Source organism: Anomaloglossus baeobatrachus, chromosome 8 (genome assembly GCF_048569485.1).
Source record: "Anomaloglossus baeobatrachus isolate aAnoBae1 chromosome 8, aAnoBae1.hap1, whole genome shotgun sequence".
Classification (NCBI taxonomy): Eukaryota; Metazoa; Chordata; class Amphibia; order Anura; family Aromobatidae; genus Anomaloglossus; species Anomaloglossus baeobatrachus.
In genome coordinates, this window is record NC_134360.1 from 30,636,933 (window position 1) to 30,659,997 (window position 23,065).

The following is a 23,065-nucleotide window of genomic DNA, read 5'->3' on the forward strand; positions in this document are numbered from 1 at the left end:
AATAATGTCCACATGTACACACTTGCTTCTCTCTAGACATACTACAGATCAAAATTTTACCTTCTTGGGCCAACAGCTTATTTACATCTGGCAGAAAGGTTAATAAACCAAATTGGGTTCTTTGGCTGGCCTTTAGTCACCCTCAGCAACTCTTGAGTATCTTCATCCCAAGGTAAATTCATGGAAATTCATGCTGGTTTAAACAGTTAAGTCTGAAACAATCTTGAGATCAATAGCTGGATGACTATATGTCCAAACAAGTGCCCTCAAGCCTAAAACATTCTTCTTTTTAGAAGTATCCTTAGATGTTACATACAAGTTCATTTCCACTTGACATATATAATGTCCACATGTTGTTACGTCACCACCAGAGTCCGCTCCATCGACTTCTACTCCGATCGCCAGGCGACGCCGTGTTCCTGCCGTGGATACTGCTGGTGATGGGAGAGGAGTCCATGCCGGCGGCGCTGGTGGGTGCAGGCTCCGATCATCCACTGGTCTGGGTTTCCTATGGATCTGCAGTACCACTGGCTGACTGTAGGTGGCGGGTGTCTCCCAGCTGAAGTACCATCATTCAGCTACAGCCAATGGGAAGACACCACACCCTTCTTAGTTCCTCTCCTGTCTGCTGACCTCTGCCATAGATAGTTCTGATTTTCCTGGCTCCTGTTACGTCCTATTCTGTTGGTGATTCCTGTGTGCTGACTTCTGCGTGTTTTATGACTACCCTCCTGCCTACTATTTTTGTACCTCGCTGCCCGATCCGGATTTGACCTCTGCTACGTTTTTGATTACGTCATTGCCTGCTGATTCTGTCCCTGTTTCGCAATTCCTGGTTTGACCCTGCCTGACTACTACTCTCACCGGACTGCAGCCTTCCACAGGTAGTGATCACCGGGGCTCTGTGTAAATCCAAATCCCTGTATAGGGGTTAAAGGGTTTCAGGGTTCTGGGGGTCCTGCTTGGTGAGTGGCTTCCCTCTAGCCTCCCCATTACAGCCCATGTGAGTCTGTGGATCCAGGCAGGCGTTACACATGTACACACATACTTCTCTCTGGACATACTACAGATCAAAATTATACCTTCTTGGGCCAACAACTTATTTACATCTTGCAGAAAGGTTAATAAACCAGATTGGGTTTCTTGGCTGGCCTTTGGTGATCCTCAACTATTATTGAGTACCTTTAACTCAAGAGAAAACACACACCTGCATCTCTCTGGACATACTACAGATCAAAATGATACGATCTTTGACCAACAGCTTATGTATATCAGGCAGAAAGGTTAATAAACCAGATTGGGCTTCTTGGGTGGCCTTTGGTCACTCTCAGCTATTCTTAAGTATCTTTAACCCAAGGTAGATTCATGGAAATTCATACTGGTTTCCACAATTAAGTCTGATACAATCTTGGGATCAATCACTCAATGACCTTCTGGCCAAACAAGTGCCCTCAAGCCTAAAACTTTCTTCGTTTTAGAAGGAGTCTAAAGGGGAAGCTTTTCTTCTTACAGAAACCAAAACACCATTCCAGCATGCCAGTGAGGAGACTTTAAGCCGCAATGCTCCTCTGGGAAATATTCAAATTGTCTCTTCATGGAGGAAGAAGACAAACTCTAGTGCCACCTATTGGAGGTAGCAATCCTAAAAGTCAAAAGTGACCCATTAACGAGTCTCATCGTATGACTTACTATGTATGCCAGATCAGAACCTCAATTTGCAGACATGGTGTTGTCCCTCGTCAGTGCAAAATATGAGATCTGATCTGGCTGTATGAGAGGCTAAGACAGGGTCTAAAAGGGGAAGCTTTTCTCCTTATAGAGACTGACACACCATTCCAGCATGCCAGTGGTGAGGAGACTTTAAGCTCCTCTGGGAAATATTCAAACTGTCTCTTTAGGGAGGAAGAAGACGAACTCTGGTGCCACCTATTGGAGGTAGCATTCCAATAAGTCAAAAGTGACCCATTAACGAGTCTCATCGTATGACTAAGGGCGGCTTTGCACGTTGCGACATTGCACGTGCGATGTCGATGGGGTCAAATCGAAAGTGACGCACATCCGGCGTCGCAGTCGATATCGCAACGTGCAAATCCTTTTTGATACGATGAACTAGCGCAAAAGCGTCGTTATCGTATCATCACTGCAGCCTCCGACATTTCCATAATGCCGGTGCAGCGACAGGTACGATGTTTTTCCTCGCTCCTGCGGCAGCACACATCGCTGTGTGTAAAGCCGCAGGAGCGAGGAACTTCACCTTACCTGCCGCCGGCTGCAATGAGAAGGATGGAGGTGGGCGGGATGTTTACGTCCCGCTCATCTCCGCCCCTCCACTTCAATTGGCCGCCTGCCGTGTGACGTCGCTTTGACGCCGCACGACCCGCCCCCTTAGGAAGGAGGCGGGTCGCCGGCCAGAGGGACGTCGCACGGCAGGTATGTGCGTGTGAAACTGCTGTAGCGATAATAATCGCTACGGCAGCTTTCACTAGATATTGCACGTGCGACGGGGGCGGGACTATCACTGAGCATAACACATTGTTACCGGTGTCGCAGCGTGCAAAGCCCGCCTAAGAATTTATGACAGATCAGAACCTCAATTTTAAAACACGGTGTTGTCTCTCGTCAGTGCATAATATGAGATCTGATCTGGCTTTATGAGAGGCTAAGACAGGGTCTAAAGGGGAAGCTTTTCTCCTTATGGAAACTGACATACCATTCCAGCATGCCAGTGGTGGGAAGACTTTAAAGGCCACGTTACACGCAGCAATATCACTACACTAGCGATATCACTAGCGAGCGTACCCGCCCCCGTCGTTTGTGCGTCACAGGCAAATCGCTGCCCATGGTGCACAAAATCGTTTGGAGAAGTCACACGGACTTCCCAGCCTAGCGACGTCGCTGATACCGGCGAACCACCTCCTTTCTAAGGTGAGCGGTTCATGCAACGTCACAGCGGCGTCACTAAGCGGCCGCCCAATAGAAGCGGAGGGGCGGAGATGAGCGGCCATAACATCCCGCCCACCTCCTTCCTTCCTCGTTGCCGGCGGCCGCAGGTAAGCTATAGTTTGTCGTTCCCGAGGTGTCACATGTAGCAATGTGTGCTGCCTCGGGAACAAAGAACAACCTGCATCCTCAACAATCAACGATTTTATGAAGATGAACGAAGTGTCAACGATCAACGATAAGGTGAGCATTTTTGATCGTTAATGGCTGTTCGTTGGTGCCACACGCAACGACGTCGCTAACGATGCCGGATGTGCGTCACGGAATCCGTGACCCCGGCGATATATCGTTAGATACGTCGTTGCGTGTAACGGGGTCTTAAGCTCCTCTGAGAAATATTCAAACTGTCTCTTTAGGGAGGAAGAAGACGAACTCTGGTGCCACCTATTGGAGGTAGCAATCCTAAAAGTCAAAAGTGACCCTTAAATGAGTCTTATCGCATGACTAAAGGCCGCATTACACGCTACGACATCGCTAAAGTGATCTCGTTGGGGTCATGGATTTTGTGACGCACATCTGGCCGCGTTAGCGATATCGTTGCAAAAACATTCAAAATCGCTAATTGGTGACATGCCCCCCTAAGCTCAATTATCGTTGCTGCTGCACCTAGCGATGTAGTTTGTCGTTCCTGTGGCAGCACACATCGCTATGTGTGACACCGCAGGAACGAGGAACCTCCCCTTACCTGCGGTCCGCCGGCAATGAGGAAGGAAGAAGGTGGGCGGGATGTGCGTCCCGCTCATCTCCGCCCCTCCGCTTTGATTGGGCGGCCGCTTAGTGATGTCGCTGTGACGCCGAACGAACCACCCCCTTATAAAGGAGGCGGTTCGCCGGTCACAGCGACGTCTCTAGGCAGGTAAGTAGTGTGATGGGCTTGGGCGATATTGTGCGCCACGGGCAGCGATTTGCCCATGTCGCACAACCGATGGGGGCGGGTACGCACGCTAGTGATATCGGTAACGATATCGCAGCGTGTAACGTGGCCTTTAGGATAGGTGGCACAAGAGTTCGTCTTCATCCTCCCTGAAGGAACAATTTTAGAAGTATCTTCCGATGTTACATAAAGGTTCATCTCCACTTGAGTTACATAAACGCCAAAGACACATACGTCTCTCTTATATAACGTTTTTGGGTGGAGATCCCCAGAAGATATATGTAAATATTTTTGCATGAGAACATCCAAGTAGCAATTCTGAGAAAACTACATGGAATGTCATCCATTTAATTACATTTGCCTACGGTCAAAAAAAACTCGGAGCCATTACTTGACTGTGATTTTTTATTCAATCAGTTCGGAATAATTACATGATTATGGGCCTGCAGTAATTATTTTTCCCGTTAATTAGCAATAATAAATAACCACTCTTCACCCCGGTGACCTTCTTTATCCTAAACTTGACTCTTGCTATTCTGTAATTTAACGCCACTTTAGTCTAGCAGCGAAAGGAAAGAAAAAATGATGTACGGTGTTCCTAGAGGACGCAACTACATTTCCCCGCTTTGGTTCTGCTCTCAATCTACCCGAGTCTCCTTCATTATCGCGCGGCTCTTTCCATTTTCACACTTAATCAGGATACATCTGTATTCCGTGTCTGTTTGTTGTCTTGCAGAAGTTGGCCGCTTCGGGCGAGCAATATGACATGGTGTTTATCGACGCTACAGAGGAGAATCCTATAAACTATTACAACCTGATTATGAACAGCAATATGCTAAAAATGGATGGTGTGATTTGCGTACAAAACGTTTCTGCAAACGAGACGAGAAGCCAGGAGCACATCAATGATGAGATGGGATTAAGGTCGCGGGAAATGACAGATGTAATTAATGCAGACACCAGAGTGAAGCAGGTTAGTGCGATCAGGCAGGAATACAGAATGCAAAGCTCGGGCGTTGGGAGAGTAATTGAACAAACAGAAGGAAATATTTAATTTTAACAATCCAGTTAGTACAGATAGCGGCTTTTATTGCATTTTTATAATATGTTACTATTAATGGGGGACTCCAGATGACATTTTTTTATTGCTGATTCTTATTTTTCAAGTCATAATAACATAATATTCAAATTTTGTTTTTGGTCACTATGGGATGAAAGTAGTCAGGGCTGACCAGGAAACCAAGAGTATCAATATTTAACAATGTTGCAATCTTGTTATTGTTTTGTGTAATAGAATTAACCTCTGATGTTCCATATGCAAGGTCTTTCCAGTGTATAGAATATCGTCTATAGCCTATTTAATTTGTAGGTACTAGAGTTGGCACAAATCGATTCATAGGACCCGATCCATTGGCCTCGATAATAATCTGTGACATTAGCCATGAAAGCTTAAAGCACCACTTCAGTGATTCTTTTTAGTTCTCCGCTGGAGTAGTGCTTCACAAATCAATGCACTTCCCTGAGAGCCTCATTCTGACCTCATCTTGGCCTCGTATTGGCCTCGGTCTGGCCTGATCCTGGCCTCATTATGGCCTGATCCTGACCTCATTATGGCCTTGTCCTGACCTCATGATGGCATCAGCCAGGCCTCTTCCATGCCTCGTTCTGGCCTCATGCTAGTCTCACCCTGGCCTCATTCTGGCCTAGTTCTGGTCTCACGTTGGCCTCATGCTGGTCTCATTCTGGTCTCACCCTGGCCTCATTCTGGCCTCATTCTGGCCTCATGCTGGTCTCATTCTGGTCTCATTCTGGTCTCATTCTGGTCTCACCCTGGCCTCATTCTGGCCTCGTGCTGGCCTCATTCTGGTCTCACCCTGGCCTCATTCTGGCCTCGTGCTGGCCTCATTCTGGTCTCACCCTTACCTCATTCTGGCCTCATGCTGGTCTCATTCTGTCTCACTCTGGCCTCATTCTGGCCTCATGCTGGTCTCATTCTGGTCTCTCAGTGGCCTCATTCTGGCTTAGTTCTGGTCTCATCCTGGCCTCCTTCTGGCCTCATGCTGGTCTCATTTTGGTCTCACCCTGGCCTCACTCTGGCCTCATGCTGGTCTCATTCTGGTCTCATTCTGGTCTCACCCTTGCCTCATTCTGGCCTCATGCTGGTCTCATTCTGGTCTCACTCTGGCCTCATGCTGGTCTCATTCTGGTCTCATTCTGGTCTCACCCTGGCCTCATTCTGGCCTCATGCTGGTCTCATTCTGGCCTCATGCTGGTCTCATTCTGGTCTCATTCTGGCCTCATGCTGGTCTCATTCTGGTCTCATTCTGGCCTCATGCTGGTCTCATTCTGGTCTCATTCTGGTCTCACCCTGGCCTCATTCTGGCCTCATGCTGGTCTCATTCTGGTCTCATTCTGGTCTCACCCTGGCCTCATTCTGGTCTCACCCTGGCCTCCTTCTACCCTCAGATCACCCAAAAAATGTCCCAGAAAAACACACAAGCAATAACAATATAAATTACAGCTTTATTGACAGCAACAGAACTAAATTAAAACCATTTACACATCAGACATATTTAACATAAACATATGGCAAGGGAACAGGTTACACTCATGACCCCCAATACATATCATTATATATATATATATATATATATATATACATATACATATATATATATATATATATATATATATATATATATATATATATATATATATATATATATTTATGTATGTATAATTTATAGGGGAAAAAAAACAATTAAGTCAAAATAATTATATATACTTAAATCTCCTCAGCCAAGGAACCAAAATGCCATCAGCCCAAAAACCACTGCCGATATTACTTAATTATTATGACTGTAAGGTATAAGGGCAGTGGCTGTGGAAGGAGAATCCCTAATAGTTACCTGTTGTCATACTTATAGCCAAAGTGTGATGCTGTTCCCCCGTCACGCACTCCAACGCGCGTTTCACTAACATTTCCTCAGGGAGTCCAGAGAGTTTTTGGTAAAAGGTGAAGACGTTGGAAGGTGAATATATATGACAGGGGGCTTACATGTAAAGCTCCACTCCAGTGGTGAAAAAAAATAAAAAAAAGTCCTGAAGTGGTGCTTTAACTGGTGGCTCTTCTTTTGATTAGCTCTCCTGGCGCAATATCACATGTCTATCACGTCACAGTGATGATGTCATATCAGGCCGGCTAATCAAAAGAAGAGCCATGGATGTCATCAGAAAAGAGGCAGTCCCCAGGGCACATGTCCAGCTATTATGGTCATGGCCGATAGATTGAGTCATTTGAGTCCATTCTCTAGTAGCTATCAATTTTTTTTAATAGGTCCAAATTCTGTGCCGAGTTATAATAAATCCTTTAAAGGGATTGTCCAAAAATGAATGCTGAGGGTCTGTCCTTAAACATGGGGGCGTCTTGTTTCGTGGATTTGGATGAACATGCCCAAAGTCCTTGTGGCTGATGAAGATAGCCATTTAGATGCTTTACTCATCCATGCAAATAGCCTCTTCAGAGAAGAGGAGAACAGGAAAACTAAGGCCTTTAAACAAGACTTAGGATCATATAGATTTTATACAAAGCAGCATGGTGCCTGCTTTATATAACTACCGGATGCAGGACCCCCATTCCTATGATCAGCGTTCAGAAATGTATCATCTATTCTGCAAAAAATAGGGGTTAATTCTCGCATCATTTTAACTATAGCCACCACTAAGGAAGCCTAGCAGAACACGGATTTATTATTGAGTTCAATGGAAGTTGTATAGACGACTTTCTGTGAGCTCCCCCTAGTGGTGGCTGCAGGTGAACAGAATTTTAAAATTTAACTCTAGGTACTCAGAATATTTGGATCTCAAAAAAATGGACCTCCAGCCTCTGAAATATAAATATATATTATAACAGTACATACTTGGATATCAAAAGACTGTTCTTTTTCCCCCCTTTGTCTCCTAAAGGTAGCACTACCAATAGAGGGGATCACCGTCATAAAACGATCATCTGTTTCTCACCTTGCTGATACATTGGTAAGGATGAAATATCATTAATAATAATAATAATAATAATAATAATAATAATAATAATACAAAATAACATAAAATAATAATCTGAACAAATATATAATAAAATCCAGAAAATAAAAGTATTTAGTGTTCTTTTATTAAAGTGGAACTCCTCCTATAATATGACTATTTAAAAATATTCAAAATTTATATCAGATAATTGCTCTTCTGTCAAATTATCTGTATATTAGCTACATCTGTTTCTGAGACTAATAAATAAATAAGAAAATGCCTACTAGAGCTCCCTACTTCATGGATTTTTATTGAGAATATTTTCTTAAAGGGTTTTATTACGGATTTACAGTTTTGTTTTAGTAACTTCAAATTTGGTGGAACCAAGTGTTTCCTAGAAACCACTTTCATATTTTTGAATTCTTTCAATTATAAAAGTCTATAGGACCTATTAAAAGTCTATTGGACCTATTTTGAGGTATTTATGAAACACACACATCAACTTATTTTTGCGTTTCCGATATTTTAATGTGTGTGTTCAAAGTGGGTTTCTAGTTTTTAAAACAAACTGTGCCTTACCTATCCTTCCAGGGTCCAGCACTGAGTCTCTGCCACTGATCCCCGTGTCTGCGTTTGGCTGCAGCGCTGACATCACATTACATAACTGAGCTCAGCAGCTTTGCACAAGTGGATGGACCCTCTGAGCTGCTGAGTTTACTGATTGGCTGCAGCGCTGACATCAAATAACTGAGCTCAGCATCTCTGCCCAAGTAGATTGACTTTCTGAGCCGCTGAGTAACTGATTGACTGCAGCGCTGATGTCACATTACTGAGCTCAGCAGCTCTGCCCGAGTAGATGGACACTCTGAGCTGCTGAGCTCCCTGATTGGCTGCAGCGCTGATGTCATAACTGAGCTCAGCAGCTTTGCACAAGTAGATGGACCCTCTGAGCCACTGAACTCACTTATTGGCTGCAATGCTGACATCAGATAACTGAGCTCATCAGCTCTGCCAGAGCAGATGGACACTCTGAGCTGCTGATCTCACTGATTGGCTGCAGTGTTGACATCAAATAACTGAGCTCAGCAGTTCTGCTCTAGTAGATTGACGTTCTGAGCCGCTGAGTAACTGATTGGCTGCAGCACTTATGTCACATAACTGAGCTCAGCAGCTCTGCCCAAGTAGACAGACGCTCTGAGCCACTGAGCTCACTGATTGGCTGCAGCGCTAACATCACATAATTGAGCTCAGAAGCTCTGCCCGAGTAAATGGATGCTCTGAGCGGCAGAGCTCACTGATTGGTTGCAGCACTGTGTACAGCGCTGCAGACAATGACAGATGCCCAAAGTGGCAGCCGAGACTCAACACAGGACCTGGGGAAGGTGAGTAAAGTACATTTTTGGTGGCTTAAAGAGCTCACTGAACACTAATTGTTTTCTTCCTATCTAGAAAGAGATTGTAGCCGATGATGTTTTTCGAGGACTTAACGGCCGCTGTATACTGGATCGTCTACGTCTGGATGGGAAGGTCGCCTATGTCACTGGAGGAGGTCAGGGCATTGGACGCGCCTTCGCACACGCTTTGGGGGAAGCTGGTGCTAAAGTGGCCATCGTAGATATGGTGCTGGAAAAAGCCGCGGCGGTGGCCAATGAACTGCACTTAAAAGGTTGAGTATATTGGGTGTAAACGGATGACTATTTTGTAGAATTGAGAATATAGATTAGTAAAATTATTTGTTTTTAATGTTTTAGTTTTTTGTTGCAGTTTTCTGCATTTATACCGTTTAACTTCATATGTGAAAAGTGTCAGAATTGTGATGTTGACAGGTCCGGTGTGAATGTTCAGCACCGCCGGGCTCAGTAACACCGGCATATGTGATCGCTGACACATAACATTCTAAAGATCCTCAGTAACATGTTGTCTACGTGTGAATATTATCAAAAAATTAATGACAGAAAATATGTTTCTGGATACATTGGAAACCCATAATAAATTATTACAATTATAAATGATCCATGTCTACAGCCCATAATTCTGACAAGGGGGAGACCAGGCAGCTTTTCTGGAGGCTCTCGCTGCGGTCCACCCTTATCCGTCATATATATATGGCAGAAGTTGGGAGGAGATGTATTCAGTGGGTTCGCAGACTGAGCTTACTCCAGTAAGTGCTGGCAGTTTTACACAGCAGACACCCACCGGTAATTGCTGTGCTTGGCTCTAATGTAGGAGGTGGTCGGGTCGAGCCCCCCGTCTACTGTTTTATGTTAGTTGTCTGTGGTGCCAAAGCAATGTTTTAGGTACGAAGTACGCTGTTAATGTATGTGGTAAAGTTACTGTTGTAGCCAGTGAAGGACAAGTGACCGATGTAGCAGAGCCAGGAACAGGTAGTGGCCGAGACCACCTAGCAGTTGGGAAGGAATAGCGTGAGATTAGGTGATAGGTAATACAGAAGTAGGAGTGACAGATGGCCAATATGTTGGTTAGAGAGATGCCCCTTGTGGGGAGTCAGTTCTGCAGAAGGGTTCGAGAACTAAACATGCGGCATGGAGTAAGGGACAGTCATGGAATTCTGAGGTAACCGCTTAAAGATCCGGAGCCTACGGCTCAGTCTGGTGGGCTCAGGGAGATCTTCCAACTAGACAGTAGGAGTGACAGATGGCCAGTAGGTTGGATAGAGAGACATCCCTTGTGGTGACCCAATTCTGCATAAGAGGGGTTCAAGGACTAATGATGTGGCATGGAGTGAGGGCTGGTAAGGGAACCCCGAGTTAACCTCTTAAAGTTCCGGAGCCTACAGCTTACCCCGGCAAGCCCAGGGAAGTCTTCTGACTAGACAGTAGGAGTGACAGATGGCCAGTAGGTTGGTTAGAGAGACGCCCCTTGTGGGGAGTCAGTTCTGCAGAAGGGTTTAAGGACTAGAGACACAGCATAGAGTGAGAGCTGGTTAGGGAACCCTGACGTAACCTTCTAAAGGTCCAGAACCTACAGCTCACCCCGGCGGGCCATGGAAGTCATCTGACTAGACAGTGGGAGTGACAGATGGCCAGTCGTGACAGATGGCCAGTCAGTTGGTTATAGAGATGCCCCTTGTGGGGAGTCAGTTCTGCAGAAGGGTTTGAGGACTAGAGATGTAGCATAGAGTGAGCGCTGGTTAGGGAACCCTGAGGTAATGTCCTGAAGGTCCGGAGCCTACATCTCACCCCGATGGGCCCAGGGAAGTCTTCCGACTAGACAGTAGGAGTGACAGATGGCCAGTAGGTTGGTGAGACATCCCTTGTGGGGAGCCAGTTCTGCAAAAGAGTTTGAGGACAAAGATGCGACATGTAGTAAGGGCCGGTCAGGGAACCTTGAAGTAACCTCTTAAAGGTCCAGAGCCTACAGCTCTCCCCAGTGGGCCCAGGGAAGTCTTCTGTCCAGACAGCCGTCATGGCCCAGAAGCGGGCAGCAATGACTATACGAGTGGGGGAAAGGAGGCAGTTTGTGGACTACTTCCAAGATAGCAAGGATAGGTGGAGTGAGAGTACCTTAAAGAAAACAGCAGCAGAACCATAGGAGTGAGGCAGTGCCTTTCATATTGGTGAAAAGGGATAAAAATAATCAAGTTTGATTTGCCAAGAGATCTCTGGTGTCACATGTTTGTCTACTGCATCTATGACGGGGACCGGCTGTGGGGTGATGGACCCCAACCCAATAAGAATAGTAAGAGTCATACCCCCCACCAGAAGACCTAAACACACACTGACTCTCTCTGACAAAGGAGTGCGGAGCCCCCCCACGGCCTGGCGTCCATTCCATCCTTCACTAACCCTGATCATGGACATATAATGCCTTAGGCCCCTTTCACATTGCGTTCTAATCTCCGTTCAGTGGTCCCGTCAGGGCTTCCGTCTGAACCCCTGCAATACAGGTTTTGGACGTATGCGCCGACGGGGCCACTAACTATAATGTTGCATACAGAGTCACCGTGTGCTCTGTAGTGCACCATTTTCAGGAGCATACGCTTTCCAGAGGCGGACACCCTGACGTGGTAGACTGCATCTGGGTGTTCACCTGCAATAGGCATATACTCCCAAAAATAGTGCACGACAGTACACGGTGACCCTGTCTCCACCATTATAGCTAATGGCCCCGTTGGCGCATATGTCCCAAACCCGTTTTGTGAGGGATTTGAATGGAAGCCCCGACAGGTCCACTGAACGGAGATCGAAACGCAATGTGAAAGCGGCTTTAGATGTCATCATAAACATCAACCAACGACGATGGACCCCTACTGTCACCCTCCATATGATGAACCCAATGAATTGTTGTTATCGGGGCATCATAGAACAAGTCAATATTGGTTGGGGGTCATTCAGACTTTTACTTTTATACCCTGTTATTTCTTTCTATTCCTCGGTTAACAACATTGTTGCAACTTTGTATTTTCCTAATTCTTTAAATCCGACATCCAATAATTTGGAATTTCCAAAACTTTACTATTTACTTAGACTTTTCTTAGACTTAGAAGTTTCTTAGACTTTTCATAATCCATTATATTTGGGCACCTGGAATTTGTAATTGGTGCCAGATTAAAGGAATATCATTGTATTAGGAAATTGCTATTTATACATTAAAGTGTAGATCCGATGAAGGTGTCCAATGATCCGTTAGAGGAAAGACCAAGATGATCTATATTTTGGTATATAAAGTGTGTGCCACTTTTTGGTTTATTTTTGTACATCCGATAATCCAGATTTCTATATAACCTTTTCACAAAATTTAGACCAGTATGAACTCTTATATATTATTTGCTCTAACTTCTATTTTGCAAACTTCACATTTTCGGATTGTGTAATATTCACACGTGACCACTAGGGGGCAACTTTGCACAATAAACTAACTTCAAGTTTAAACAATGTTTAGCGCAAAAATAAGGTTAATCCTGTAAATAACAGGCGGATCGGACGCACGTGATAAAGTTTTATTTGTCTATAAAGCCGATTCTATAGATATTTATTAATTATTGTTGTTGTTTTACTTTTTAACTCATCTAATTTCCTCCTATGAATTTTTTTCGCAGGCATCCAATCTGTTGCTATGACAGCCGATATTAGCAAAGAAGAAGACGTGAAAAGAGTGGTGGACACAATTGTGACTAATTGGGGGAAAATTGACATTGCGTGTAATAATGCGGGAATTAACATGAACTCGCCCAGCGAAAATACCACATTGGAAGAATGGGATAAAACGTTCGGGGTGAATTTACGCGGATTGTTCATGTGCTGTCAGGTAAGAGTTCTAAACACAGAATCATTATCAATTTATCTGCGACAAGGTGTCCCCAAATCGGGATGGTCCTACTCTAGTATTAAAACCTTACCTTGCGCCAATGTCACACCAGGGGATGGGAGGACCCCAGCGAGCGTCGCAACACAAAGGGTACGAGAGGACTCCCGGCGAGTGGCGGGAACATCAGGATACTGTCCCATCGGGGAAGAAGAGGACCCCCGGCGAGTGGCGGGAACACCAGGATAGTGTCCCACCGGGGTAGAAGAGGACCCCCGGCAAGTGTCGCAACATAAAGGGTACGAGAGGACTCCTGGCGAGTGGCGGGAACACCAGGATAGTGTCCCACCGGGGTAGAAGAGGACCCCCGGCGAGTGGCGGGAACACTAGGATAGTGTCCCACCGGGGTAGAAGAGGACCCCCGGTGAGTGGCGGGAACACCAGGATAGTGTGCCACCGGGGTACAAGAGGACCACCAGCAAGCGTCGCAACACAAAGGGTACGAGAGGACTCCTGGTGAGTGGCTGGAACACCAGGATAGTGTCCCACTGGGGTAGAAGAGGACCCCCGGCGAGTGGCGGGAACACCAGGATAGTGTCCCAACGGGGAAGAAGAGGACCCCCAGGGAGACGTTGCAACACAAAGGTACATCGGGAAAATGATATAATGGATGGTCCTGGTGCTAGAGAGATGGGAGCAGGGTCACCTCCTGACACTTACCTGTGGCTGAACCCTGTACTCTATAATGTCCCTAGACGGTTACTTCCCCCCTGCGCCGTCACGTGCCTAGGCCCTCGCTGACCTTGAACTTAAATGATGCTGTCATGTCATGATGTGACTACAGGCATCATGCCAGGTATGAGAGCACTCCCGGCAAGTGGCGGGAACACCAGGGTAGTGTCACACCGGGGGAGAAGAGGACCCCCGGGGAGTGTTGCAACACAAGGGTACATCAGAAAACCATACAACGGATGGTCCTGGTGCTAGAGAAAGGGGAGCAGGGTCACCTCCTGACACTTACCTGACACTGAACCCTGCACTTCCTTAACATCCCTAGATGGGTACTTCCACAATGCACCGTCAAATGCCTAGGCCCTCGCTGGCCCTGAACTTGCCCTGAACTTAAATGCTGCTGTCATTTCATGATGTGACTACAGGTGTCATTCCAGGTGTGAGAGGACTCCTGAGTCCCGACAAGCAGTAGAAACACCAGGGTAGTGTCACACCGGGGAGAAAAAGACCCCCGGGGAGTGTCGCAACACAAGGGTAAATCGGAAAATGATACAACAGATGGTCCGGATACTAGAGAGGGGGGAGCAGGGTCACCTCCTGATACTTACCTGAGACTGAATCCTGCACTTCCTTAACGTCTTACATGGGTACTTCCCCCCTGCGCCATCACTTGCCTAGGCCTTCACTAGCCCTGAACTCACCCTGACTAGTCTCGCCACTACAATAAGATAACACGAAGAAGGTAAGATAAACAGATGGGGAAAGAAACAACAAAAAGCACTCCTAGGTTTCTTCAGAAGAGAACATAATGACACCACAGCAGTACAGCGACAACCTGCTTCATCATGGACAGCATAGGTATGAGCTATAGCCTGCATATGGAGGAGTGAGAAGCACTTGCTTAACACTGTTTAATTAAAGAGCGTAAAAGCCATCCCACCGCGACAATGTGTCCTCAAATCGGGATGGCCCTACTGTAGTATTAAAACCTTACCTTGCGTCAATGTCACACCGAGGGATGGGAGGACTCCCAGCGAGCATCGGGAAAACGATATAATGGATGGCCCTAGTGCTAGAGAGAGGGGAGCAGGGTCACCTCCTGACACTTTCCTGTGGCTGAACCCTGCACTCTCTAACGTCCGTAGATGGGTATTTCCACCCTGCGCGGTCACGTGCCTAGGCTCTCACTGGCCCTGAACACACCGTGAACTTAAATGCTGCTGTCATGTCACGATGTGACTGCGGGTGTCAAGCCAAGTACGAGAGGACTCCCGGCGAGCGGAGGGAGTACCAGGGTAGTGTCACGCCAGGGGAGGAGAGGAATCCCAGTGAGCGGTACAACACAAAGGGAATACCAGGGAAACAATAAAACAGTAGGCCCTTGTGCTAGAGAGGAGAGCGGGGTCACCTCCTACCATTTACCTGTGGCTAAACCCTGCACTCTCTAATGTCCATAGACGGGTACTTCTCCCCTTTGCCGTCACATGACTAGCCTTACCATAACTAGTGTAGGACAGCAAGACGCTAATCTTGCCACTAAAGTAAGTCAACATAAAGGTAAGACAAAAACGTTGGGAAAGAAACAAAAAGCACTTCTAGGTTTCTTGCAGCTGCAATAGTAATGACACCACAGCTATACAGCAACAAGCTCCTTCAACATGGACAGCATAGGTATGAGCTATAGCCGGCATATGAAGGACTGAGAAGCAGATATTTGTAGCAGAAAGGAGTGGCTGCAGCTGAGGGTTACAACTAACTGTTGCAGTCTAGAAATTAGCCTTAACCCATTCAGTACTGGATGCAATTAAATACTCTCCAACTCAGGGTAAATGATGAGCGATCACTAAAGCGGATCTGCGATCCACAAAACACTGCGACCTTCTGATCCCAGATCCCTCTGACATCACACTTGTGACCGTCAATAACATCAATGTGAATAAGCATAGAGAAAGGCAGTGCCCCGACTACAGCAACCTGTTCATTTTGATGGATTTTGATGCAGGCAGTGACCTGCTGGCAAAGAAAGGGCTGTGAGTGACATAATTAATATCATGGTGTAAGTTTGGAGGCATTTGGTAAGCCTGAGATGTGGTTTTAATATTTTATAAAAGAAGTGTTCAGATCCAATTTAATAATGAAGCAGAAGGAGTAGAGTGTGATGATGTTGAGAAAGGCAGTGACCTCTAGGTCAGGACAGAGTTGTGTGTGATTGAATTAGCATTATGATGTACATTCGAAAACATGGTAAGCATGAAATGTAGTTTAATATTTTATGAAAGAAGTGTACGAACCCAATTCAATTAAGAGAATAATGGCAGCAGCAGAAGAGGAGTGTGCAGACGTTGAGGAAGGCAGTGACCTCCTGGTGAGTACAAGGCTGTGAGTAATAGAACTGCTATCGGGATGTAAGATTGGAAACATAGTAAGTTAGAGAAATAGTGGAATAGCATACAGGTAGAAATAGATTATGAGAGTGATGACAACAGCAGAAGGAGAGTGTTGATCTTGATGGAGGCAGTGACCTATTGGAAAGACATGGAACTAATATCATAATGTAAGATTGGTGATACATGGTGAGCCTGTTATGCAAACTTAGTGGAATATTTTATAAGAGAAGTGTACAGATGTAACGAGATTATAAGAATCATGGCAGCAGTAGGAGAAGATAGTGCTGATTGTGAACGAAGCAGTGACTTGTTAACAAGGACAAGAAGGTATCATCATGATATAGCAGTGGAACCATGTGGTAATGTGTTGTAATATGTTATGAGAGAAGTGTACAGATCCAATTAGATTATAGAATGATAGCAGCAGGGGATGAGTGTTCTGATCTTACGGAAGACAGTGACCTGTTCACTAATATGATGGAGGTGATTGTAGTGTGATGATTCTGTTGGGATGAGTATACTTGTAACCAATTAGAAAGCAGCATTGGGAAAAAAATAGGTTGATCCTGTAGGGGGTGAAAAAAGACATTTCTATTTATATGATAACCTGAGCCTACTCCTACGGCGATCATCTGTTGTGAGAGCATTGGGAGGCTCCGATACACAATAGAAGGTTAACCATTCTCTCTGATATTGTTGGGTTCAGCCAATTTTCATCTAATTTCTATGGGGAATTATAGACAAATTAAATTCTGAGAGTAATGACAACAGCAGAAGAAGAGTATATTGGTTCTATAGGAGGCAGTGACCTGTTCATACATGTACGACTATTAGTGAGGAAAGAGCTGCATGAAATGAGACAGTGCCAAGAATTTTTAATGTGGTTAGAAACCCAAGAAATCACAAGTATTTTGACAGCAGTAGGAGAAGAGTTTGTTGGTTGTAAAGGCGGCAGTGACCTGTTTATACATGTACATCTAATACTGAGTAGGAAGCTGCACGAAATGAAGCAGCATCAAGAACTGACTAGTGATAGAAACCCATGAATTCACTAATGTGATGGCAGCAGTAGGAGAAGAGTGTGTTGAATGTATGGGAGGCAGTGACCTGTTCATACATGTAAATCTAGAAGTGACGAGTAGGACAGAGCTATGTGAAATAAAGCAATGTCAAGAATTGAGTGGTGATAGAAATCCATGAAATCACAAATATGATGACAGCAGCAGGAGAAGAGTGTGTTTTTTCTTTGGGAGGCAATGACCTGTTCATACATGTAAATTTATTAGTGAGGACAGAGTTGCATGAAGTGAATCAGTTTCAAGAATTGAGTGGTGATAGAAACCCATGAAATCCCTAATATGATGACAGCAGTAGAAGAGTGTGTTGATTTTACGGGAGGCAGTGACCTGTTCATACATGTAAATCTATTAGTGAGGACAGAACTGCTTGAAATGAAGCCATGTCAGGAATTGAATGGTGATAAAAACCCATGAAATCTATAATATAATGACAAGAGTAGAAGAAGAGTGTGTTGGTTCTATCGGAGGCAGTGACCTTATTCATACATGTAAATCTATAAGTGACAAATCGGACAGAGCTGCATGAAATGAAATAATGTCAAGAATTGAGTGGTGATAGAAACCCATGTAATCACCAATATGATGACAGCAGCAGGAGAAGAGTGTGTTGATTTTACGGGAGGCAGTGACCTGTTCATACATGTAAATCTATTAGTGAGGACAGAACTGCTTGAAATGAAGCCGTGTCAGGGATTGAGTGGTGATAAAAACCCATGAAATCTGTAATATAATGACAACAGTAGAAGAAGAGTGTGTTGGTTCTATCGGAGGCAGTGACCTGTTCATACATTAAAATCTAATAGTAAGGACAATGTTGTATGAAATTAAGATTTGTTAAGAATTGACTGTGGCTAAAAACTAATGAAACTACAAATAAGGGGAGGAGTGGGTTGATTTTGTCTAGATGTCATGGATGACAGACAGTCATGTGGTTTCTGGCCATAGAAGGTCACAGACTTTGGCTGTGCAGAATGCTCCCTGACTTTCTATTGTTCCTGCTGTCAGTATTCATTGGTATAGGTAGCGTTTCTGGTGAATGCATCTCTCCCCCTTTTGGACCGAGCAGGAGCTCGCCTTCTACCCAGCTGCTGATCATCAGTATTATCTTGGTGCTTAAATACCCCTTCCTTCCGTTGGACTGGTGCTGGTGATATTTTTCAGTTCCTTCAGCCTTGGTTGCAAGCAGGTGGCTTGTACTCCTCTGTGGTATCATTGCTGAAAACTTTACTGAACTTCTCCCTGTGTCATCTGTAGATAATTAGTTCATGCATTTCCCCCTGTGTGTCCTCCTTGTGTCATCTGTAGTGGTTAGTGGGGTTGCCGAAGAGCTCATCCCATTTGATCCCTATTTAGGCCCCAGCACTAAGGATACCAAGGATCAGGTATCCGGCTCGGCGCATAGGTTCAGAACCTATCTAGGGGGGTGAGGTTCCCCAGGGACCAGAATTAGGTTTGGTCAGGGGTAACCATCATCTATTTCCCTAGATACAGGGTTTCCCTTCCCTTTTGCTGTTGGATTGGTACTTCTGTTATCTGTGGCTGGGTAGTTCATGCATTTTCCCCCTATGTGTCCTCCTTGTGTCTTCTATAGCGTTTAGTGGGGTTGAAGAAGAGCTCATCCCATCCGTTCCCTATTTAGGGCCCAGCACTAGGGATACCTATGGTCAGGTATCCAGCTCGGCGAAGAGGTGCGGAACCTATCTAGGGCCCAGGGACCAGCAGTAGGTTTGTTCAGGGGACACAATCTTCCCTTTCCCTAGACACAGGTTTTCCCTTCCCTTTCATCATTCGTAGGAAAAAAATAAAGTAAAAATAAATAAAAAATAAATATATATATATATATATATATATATTTATTTTAATGTTTTATTTTTTTATTTTTTAATTTTAATTATATATTTTTTAATTTTTTAATTTTTATTTTTTTATTTTAAAGAGATATATCTTTGCTTGTTGGTTTGGTTTTGTTAGCGAAAATTGGGGTCCAGTATGACTGTTTGACTTTGGGATCAATTTATATCCCATGGACCCAAGTGGGATCAGTTAACCCATTCTATTCAAAATTACATAAAGGAAAACCAGTGTGAATATAAAACTGCACAAGAACAGACAAGGTTGGAATTAATGTATACATTACGGGTTTGTTTTCTTCCAGCATTCTCCACTCGGCATAATTGGCACAATAATGAATAATTTGTAGAGCACTTTTAGTTAATTAATGTAGCACTGATAAGTGAACCCTTTAAGTGTTATCGGGTGGGGCCCGGTTTGAAGGAGCAACAGATCTACAGTATTAACGGGCTCGTTCTGCGCTCCTCTGATGCTAAGTAAATTAATACTTTAAATACACTTTGAAGTGTGGCCTTTCTCTGCCATTGCCTAATCGTTAATTAGGATTAACAACTGAAACTGCTAATTAATTTGAAGATTTCTCATTTTTCATTGATAAATTCATAGAATGGGATTGGACGAGACCAAATTCAAAGGGATTTAATCTCAGGTTTCATTTCTTACTATTATACTGCATTCACTTTGGGAATTTTACCTAAAATCACCCCCTTCCCCTGTGTTTTGTTAAAGATAATCGAAATTTTAAATTTCATTTTTTATTTTGAAAACACATTCTTTTTTAAACTGACCCTTTTGTTGCCATTCTCACATGACCCCCCCCACCCAACAAAAAAAAAAAATGCAAAAACATCCAGTATTTGGTGGGGTTTTTGATCTTGAAAACTTGAAACTTTATTTATTTATTTTTTTACAGAAGTATTTTTTTAATACACCGTATTTTTTGGATTATAAGACGTGGTTTTCCTCCCAAAGTTTGGGAGGAAAATGAGGGGTGCATCTTATAAACCAAATGAAGCTTACCGGGAGGCGGTGGAGAGGGGTAGTAGGAGGCAAGGTGATGCTGCGGGCGCTGTGGGCTGCTGGGCTGCAAGGCAGGGGCCATGTTGGTGGTGCGAGCTTTAAACAATGGCTCCCAGAGTCCGTGCATGCGTAGATGGAGCTCAACTCAAGATTTCATCTGTGCATACGCCACCTCCCACACATTGATCGTCTAGCAGCGGACGTAAGGAAAATAGTGCTTGGAGGTGGCGCATGCGCAGATGGGATCTCAGCTTGTCATAGTCATGCGCCGACTCTGGGTGCCATTTCTTTGAAGCCCACACTGCCAACAGAGGATTTGTGACACACGTAGTACTGCCGTGCTCCACACAGCCAGCACAGAGCCTGCTGCCAGCACAGCCGCCGCAGCCAGCACAGCCCCCACCACAGTGCCTGCTGCTTCGCCCTATTCCAGCACCGCCTCGCCAGTTTCTTGGTGTTTGCCTATCTAACAGTGTCGCCACCAGCAACAAGCATCTGGGCCCCCTCTGCACCACCCAGACCATCGCCCTGCTCCACCATCGCCCTACTCCATCTACCTCCTGTGAAACCAACTCCACCACTGCTGCTACCTCCCCAGCACCAGTAAGACACCACCAGGTTATAAGACGGACACCATTTTTTTTAACCTTTTTTACGCAAAATTTGGGATGCATTTTATAACCCGGTATGTCTTATGAACCAAAAAATACGCTATCTGTTATTTTGTATCATTCAAGTTTTTTTTGAAATTCCTGTTGAAAAAAAACTAGTGGAAAAATGAGGGAAAAATTTGATACGTAGACCATGCTGGTTTTTTTCTTACTACAAAAAGTCATAAAACATTGCAGCCAGAATGTTGTTAAGACTATAGTCAAATATGAAGACATTTTCATATTTGACTATAGTCTTAACAATATTCTGGCTGCAATGTTTTTACAAAAAAAAATAATGAAAAAGTAAAAAATAAATAAATACAAAAACAAAAAAAACACACCCAAAACACCATAATGAACTCTAGCTAATGAGTAAAAAAATTTTGATATGTAGACCATGCTACTTTTTTGTCCCTCCAAAAAGTCATAAAAAGAGATATTTTCATGTTCGACTATAGTCATAACAACTTTTTGGCTGCAGTGTTTTTACAAAAAAAAACAAAGGGAAATGTAAAAAGAGAAATAAATTAAAAAATAAAAAACAAATAAATAAATAAAAAAAACCATAATGAACTCTAGCTAATGGGTAAAAAATTTCGATTCGTAAACCACGCTGTTTTTTTGTTACTCCAAAAAGTAATTTTCATATTTGACTATAGTCTTAAGAACATTCTGGTTGAAATGTTTTTACAAAAAAACAGAGGAAATTTAAAAATTCAAAAAACAAAAATAAATAAACAAAAAACACATCCAAAACACCATAATGAACTCTACCGAATGGGTGAAAAATTTGGATACGTAGACCACATTGTTTTCTTGTTACTCCAAAAAGTCATAAAAAGAGACATTTTCATGTTTGACTATAGTCTTAACATTCTGGCTACAATGTTTTACAAAAAAACCCAAAGGAAAATGTAAAAAAGAAATAAAAAAAATTACAAAAATAAACAAGAAACGGACCGAAAATACCATAATTTAGATACATAGACCCCACTTATTTTTGTTACTCCAAAAAGTTATTTTCATATTTGACTATAGTCTTAACAACATCCTGGTTGCAATGATTTTACAAAAAAAAAACAAAGGAAAATGTAAAAAAGAAATTAAAAAAATTACAAAAAAAACAAAAAACGCACTGAAAATACCATAATTTAGATACATAGATCACGCTTTTTTTTTTGTTACTCCAAAAAGTTATTTTCATATTTGACTATAGTCTTAACAACATTCTGGTTGCAATGTTTTACAAAAAAAACAAAGGAAAATGTAAAAAAGAAATAGAAAAAATTACAAAAATAAACAAAAAACGCACTGAAAATACCATAATTTAGATACATAGACCACACTTTTTTTTTGCTACTCCAAAAAGTTATTTTCATATTTGACTATAGTCTTAACAACATTCTGGTTGCAATGATTTTACAAAAAAAACAAAGGAAAATGTGAAAAAAAATAAAAATAAACAAAAAAACACCCACAAAACACCATAATGACCAAACATATTAATTAGTTTATTCCAATTTATGCATGCAAAGGCCCAAGTTGACCAAAATGTTAAATTACACAAAATATTATACTGTGTCTGAACACTCACCAAAGGTAAAGAAAAAAGCGGGTATAGTTTAAAACAAAGCATGTGGTCAAGTTGTTTTTTTTTTATTTTTATTAAAGAGTTATTCCTAAAAATATCCTGAAGTGAACATCAAGTTATAAAAAATACATCAAGTTGTTTTTTTTGGGGCGAGTGGAATAAAAGAATAACCCTTTAAGTCTACTAGAATAAAATGGATCAAATTTTGTTGCAAATCTGTCATATGTAGTTTGCTAGAAAACTAGATAAAAAAAATTGCAGCGTTTTTACAATTTTTTTTCTAATTTATTATAATTACTTATTAATTTATTATAATTTATTATTTTTTTTATTTTTTAATAAAATCAGATGCAAAAAAAAATATGGAATTGTTACTAATCTTTTTATTTTTTTTTCAATGTATTTTTTAGTAGAAAAATTGAATTTTTCTTTGCAAAGTTCATAATTCATGATAATATAATTTTCCTTAAGGAGGTCATATGTAATTTCTGTAATTCTTTTCATAGGCTGCAGGTCGCATAATGCTGAGTCAAGGATACGGGAAGATAATTAATACCGCGTCTATGGCAAGTTTAATAGGTGAGTGATGA

General features: G+C 43.2%; 1 protein-coding gene across 1 annotated transcript in view; it reads left to right on the plus strand.

The window, feature by feature from the left end:
* LOC142249440 (uncharacterized) overlaps positions 1–23,065 on the plus strand; it is a 107,090-nt gene that overhangs the window by 44,604 nt on the left and 39,421 nt on the right. The window contains exons 5-9 of the mRNA XM_075321096.1: positions 4,611–4,847; positions 7,841–7,909; positions 9,347–9,563; positions 12,957–13,165; positions 22,982–23,054. Of these exons, the coding sequence (XP_075177211.1) occupies positions 4,611–4,847; positions 7,841–7,909; positions 9,347–9,563; positions 12,957–13,165; positions 22,982–23,054 (805 nt within the window). The remainder of the gene's footprint in view (positions 1–4,610; positions 4,848–7,840; positions 7,910–9,346; positions 9,564–12,956; positions 13,166–22,981; positions 23,055–23,065) is intronic.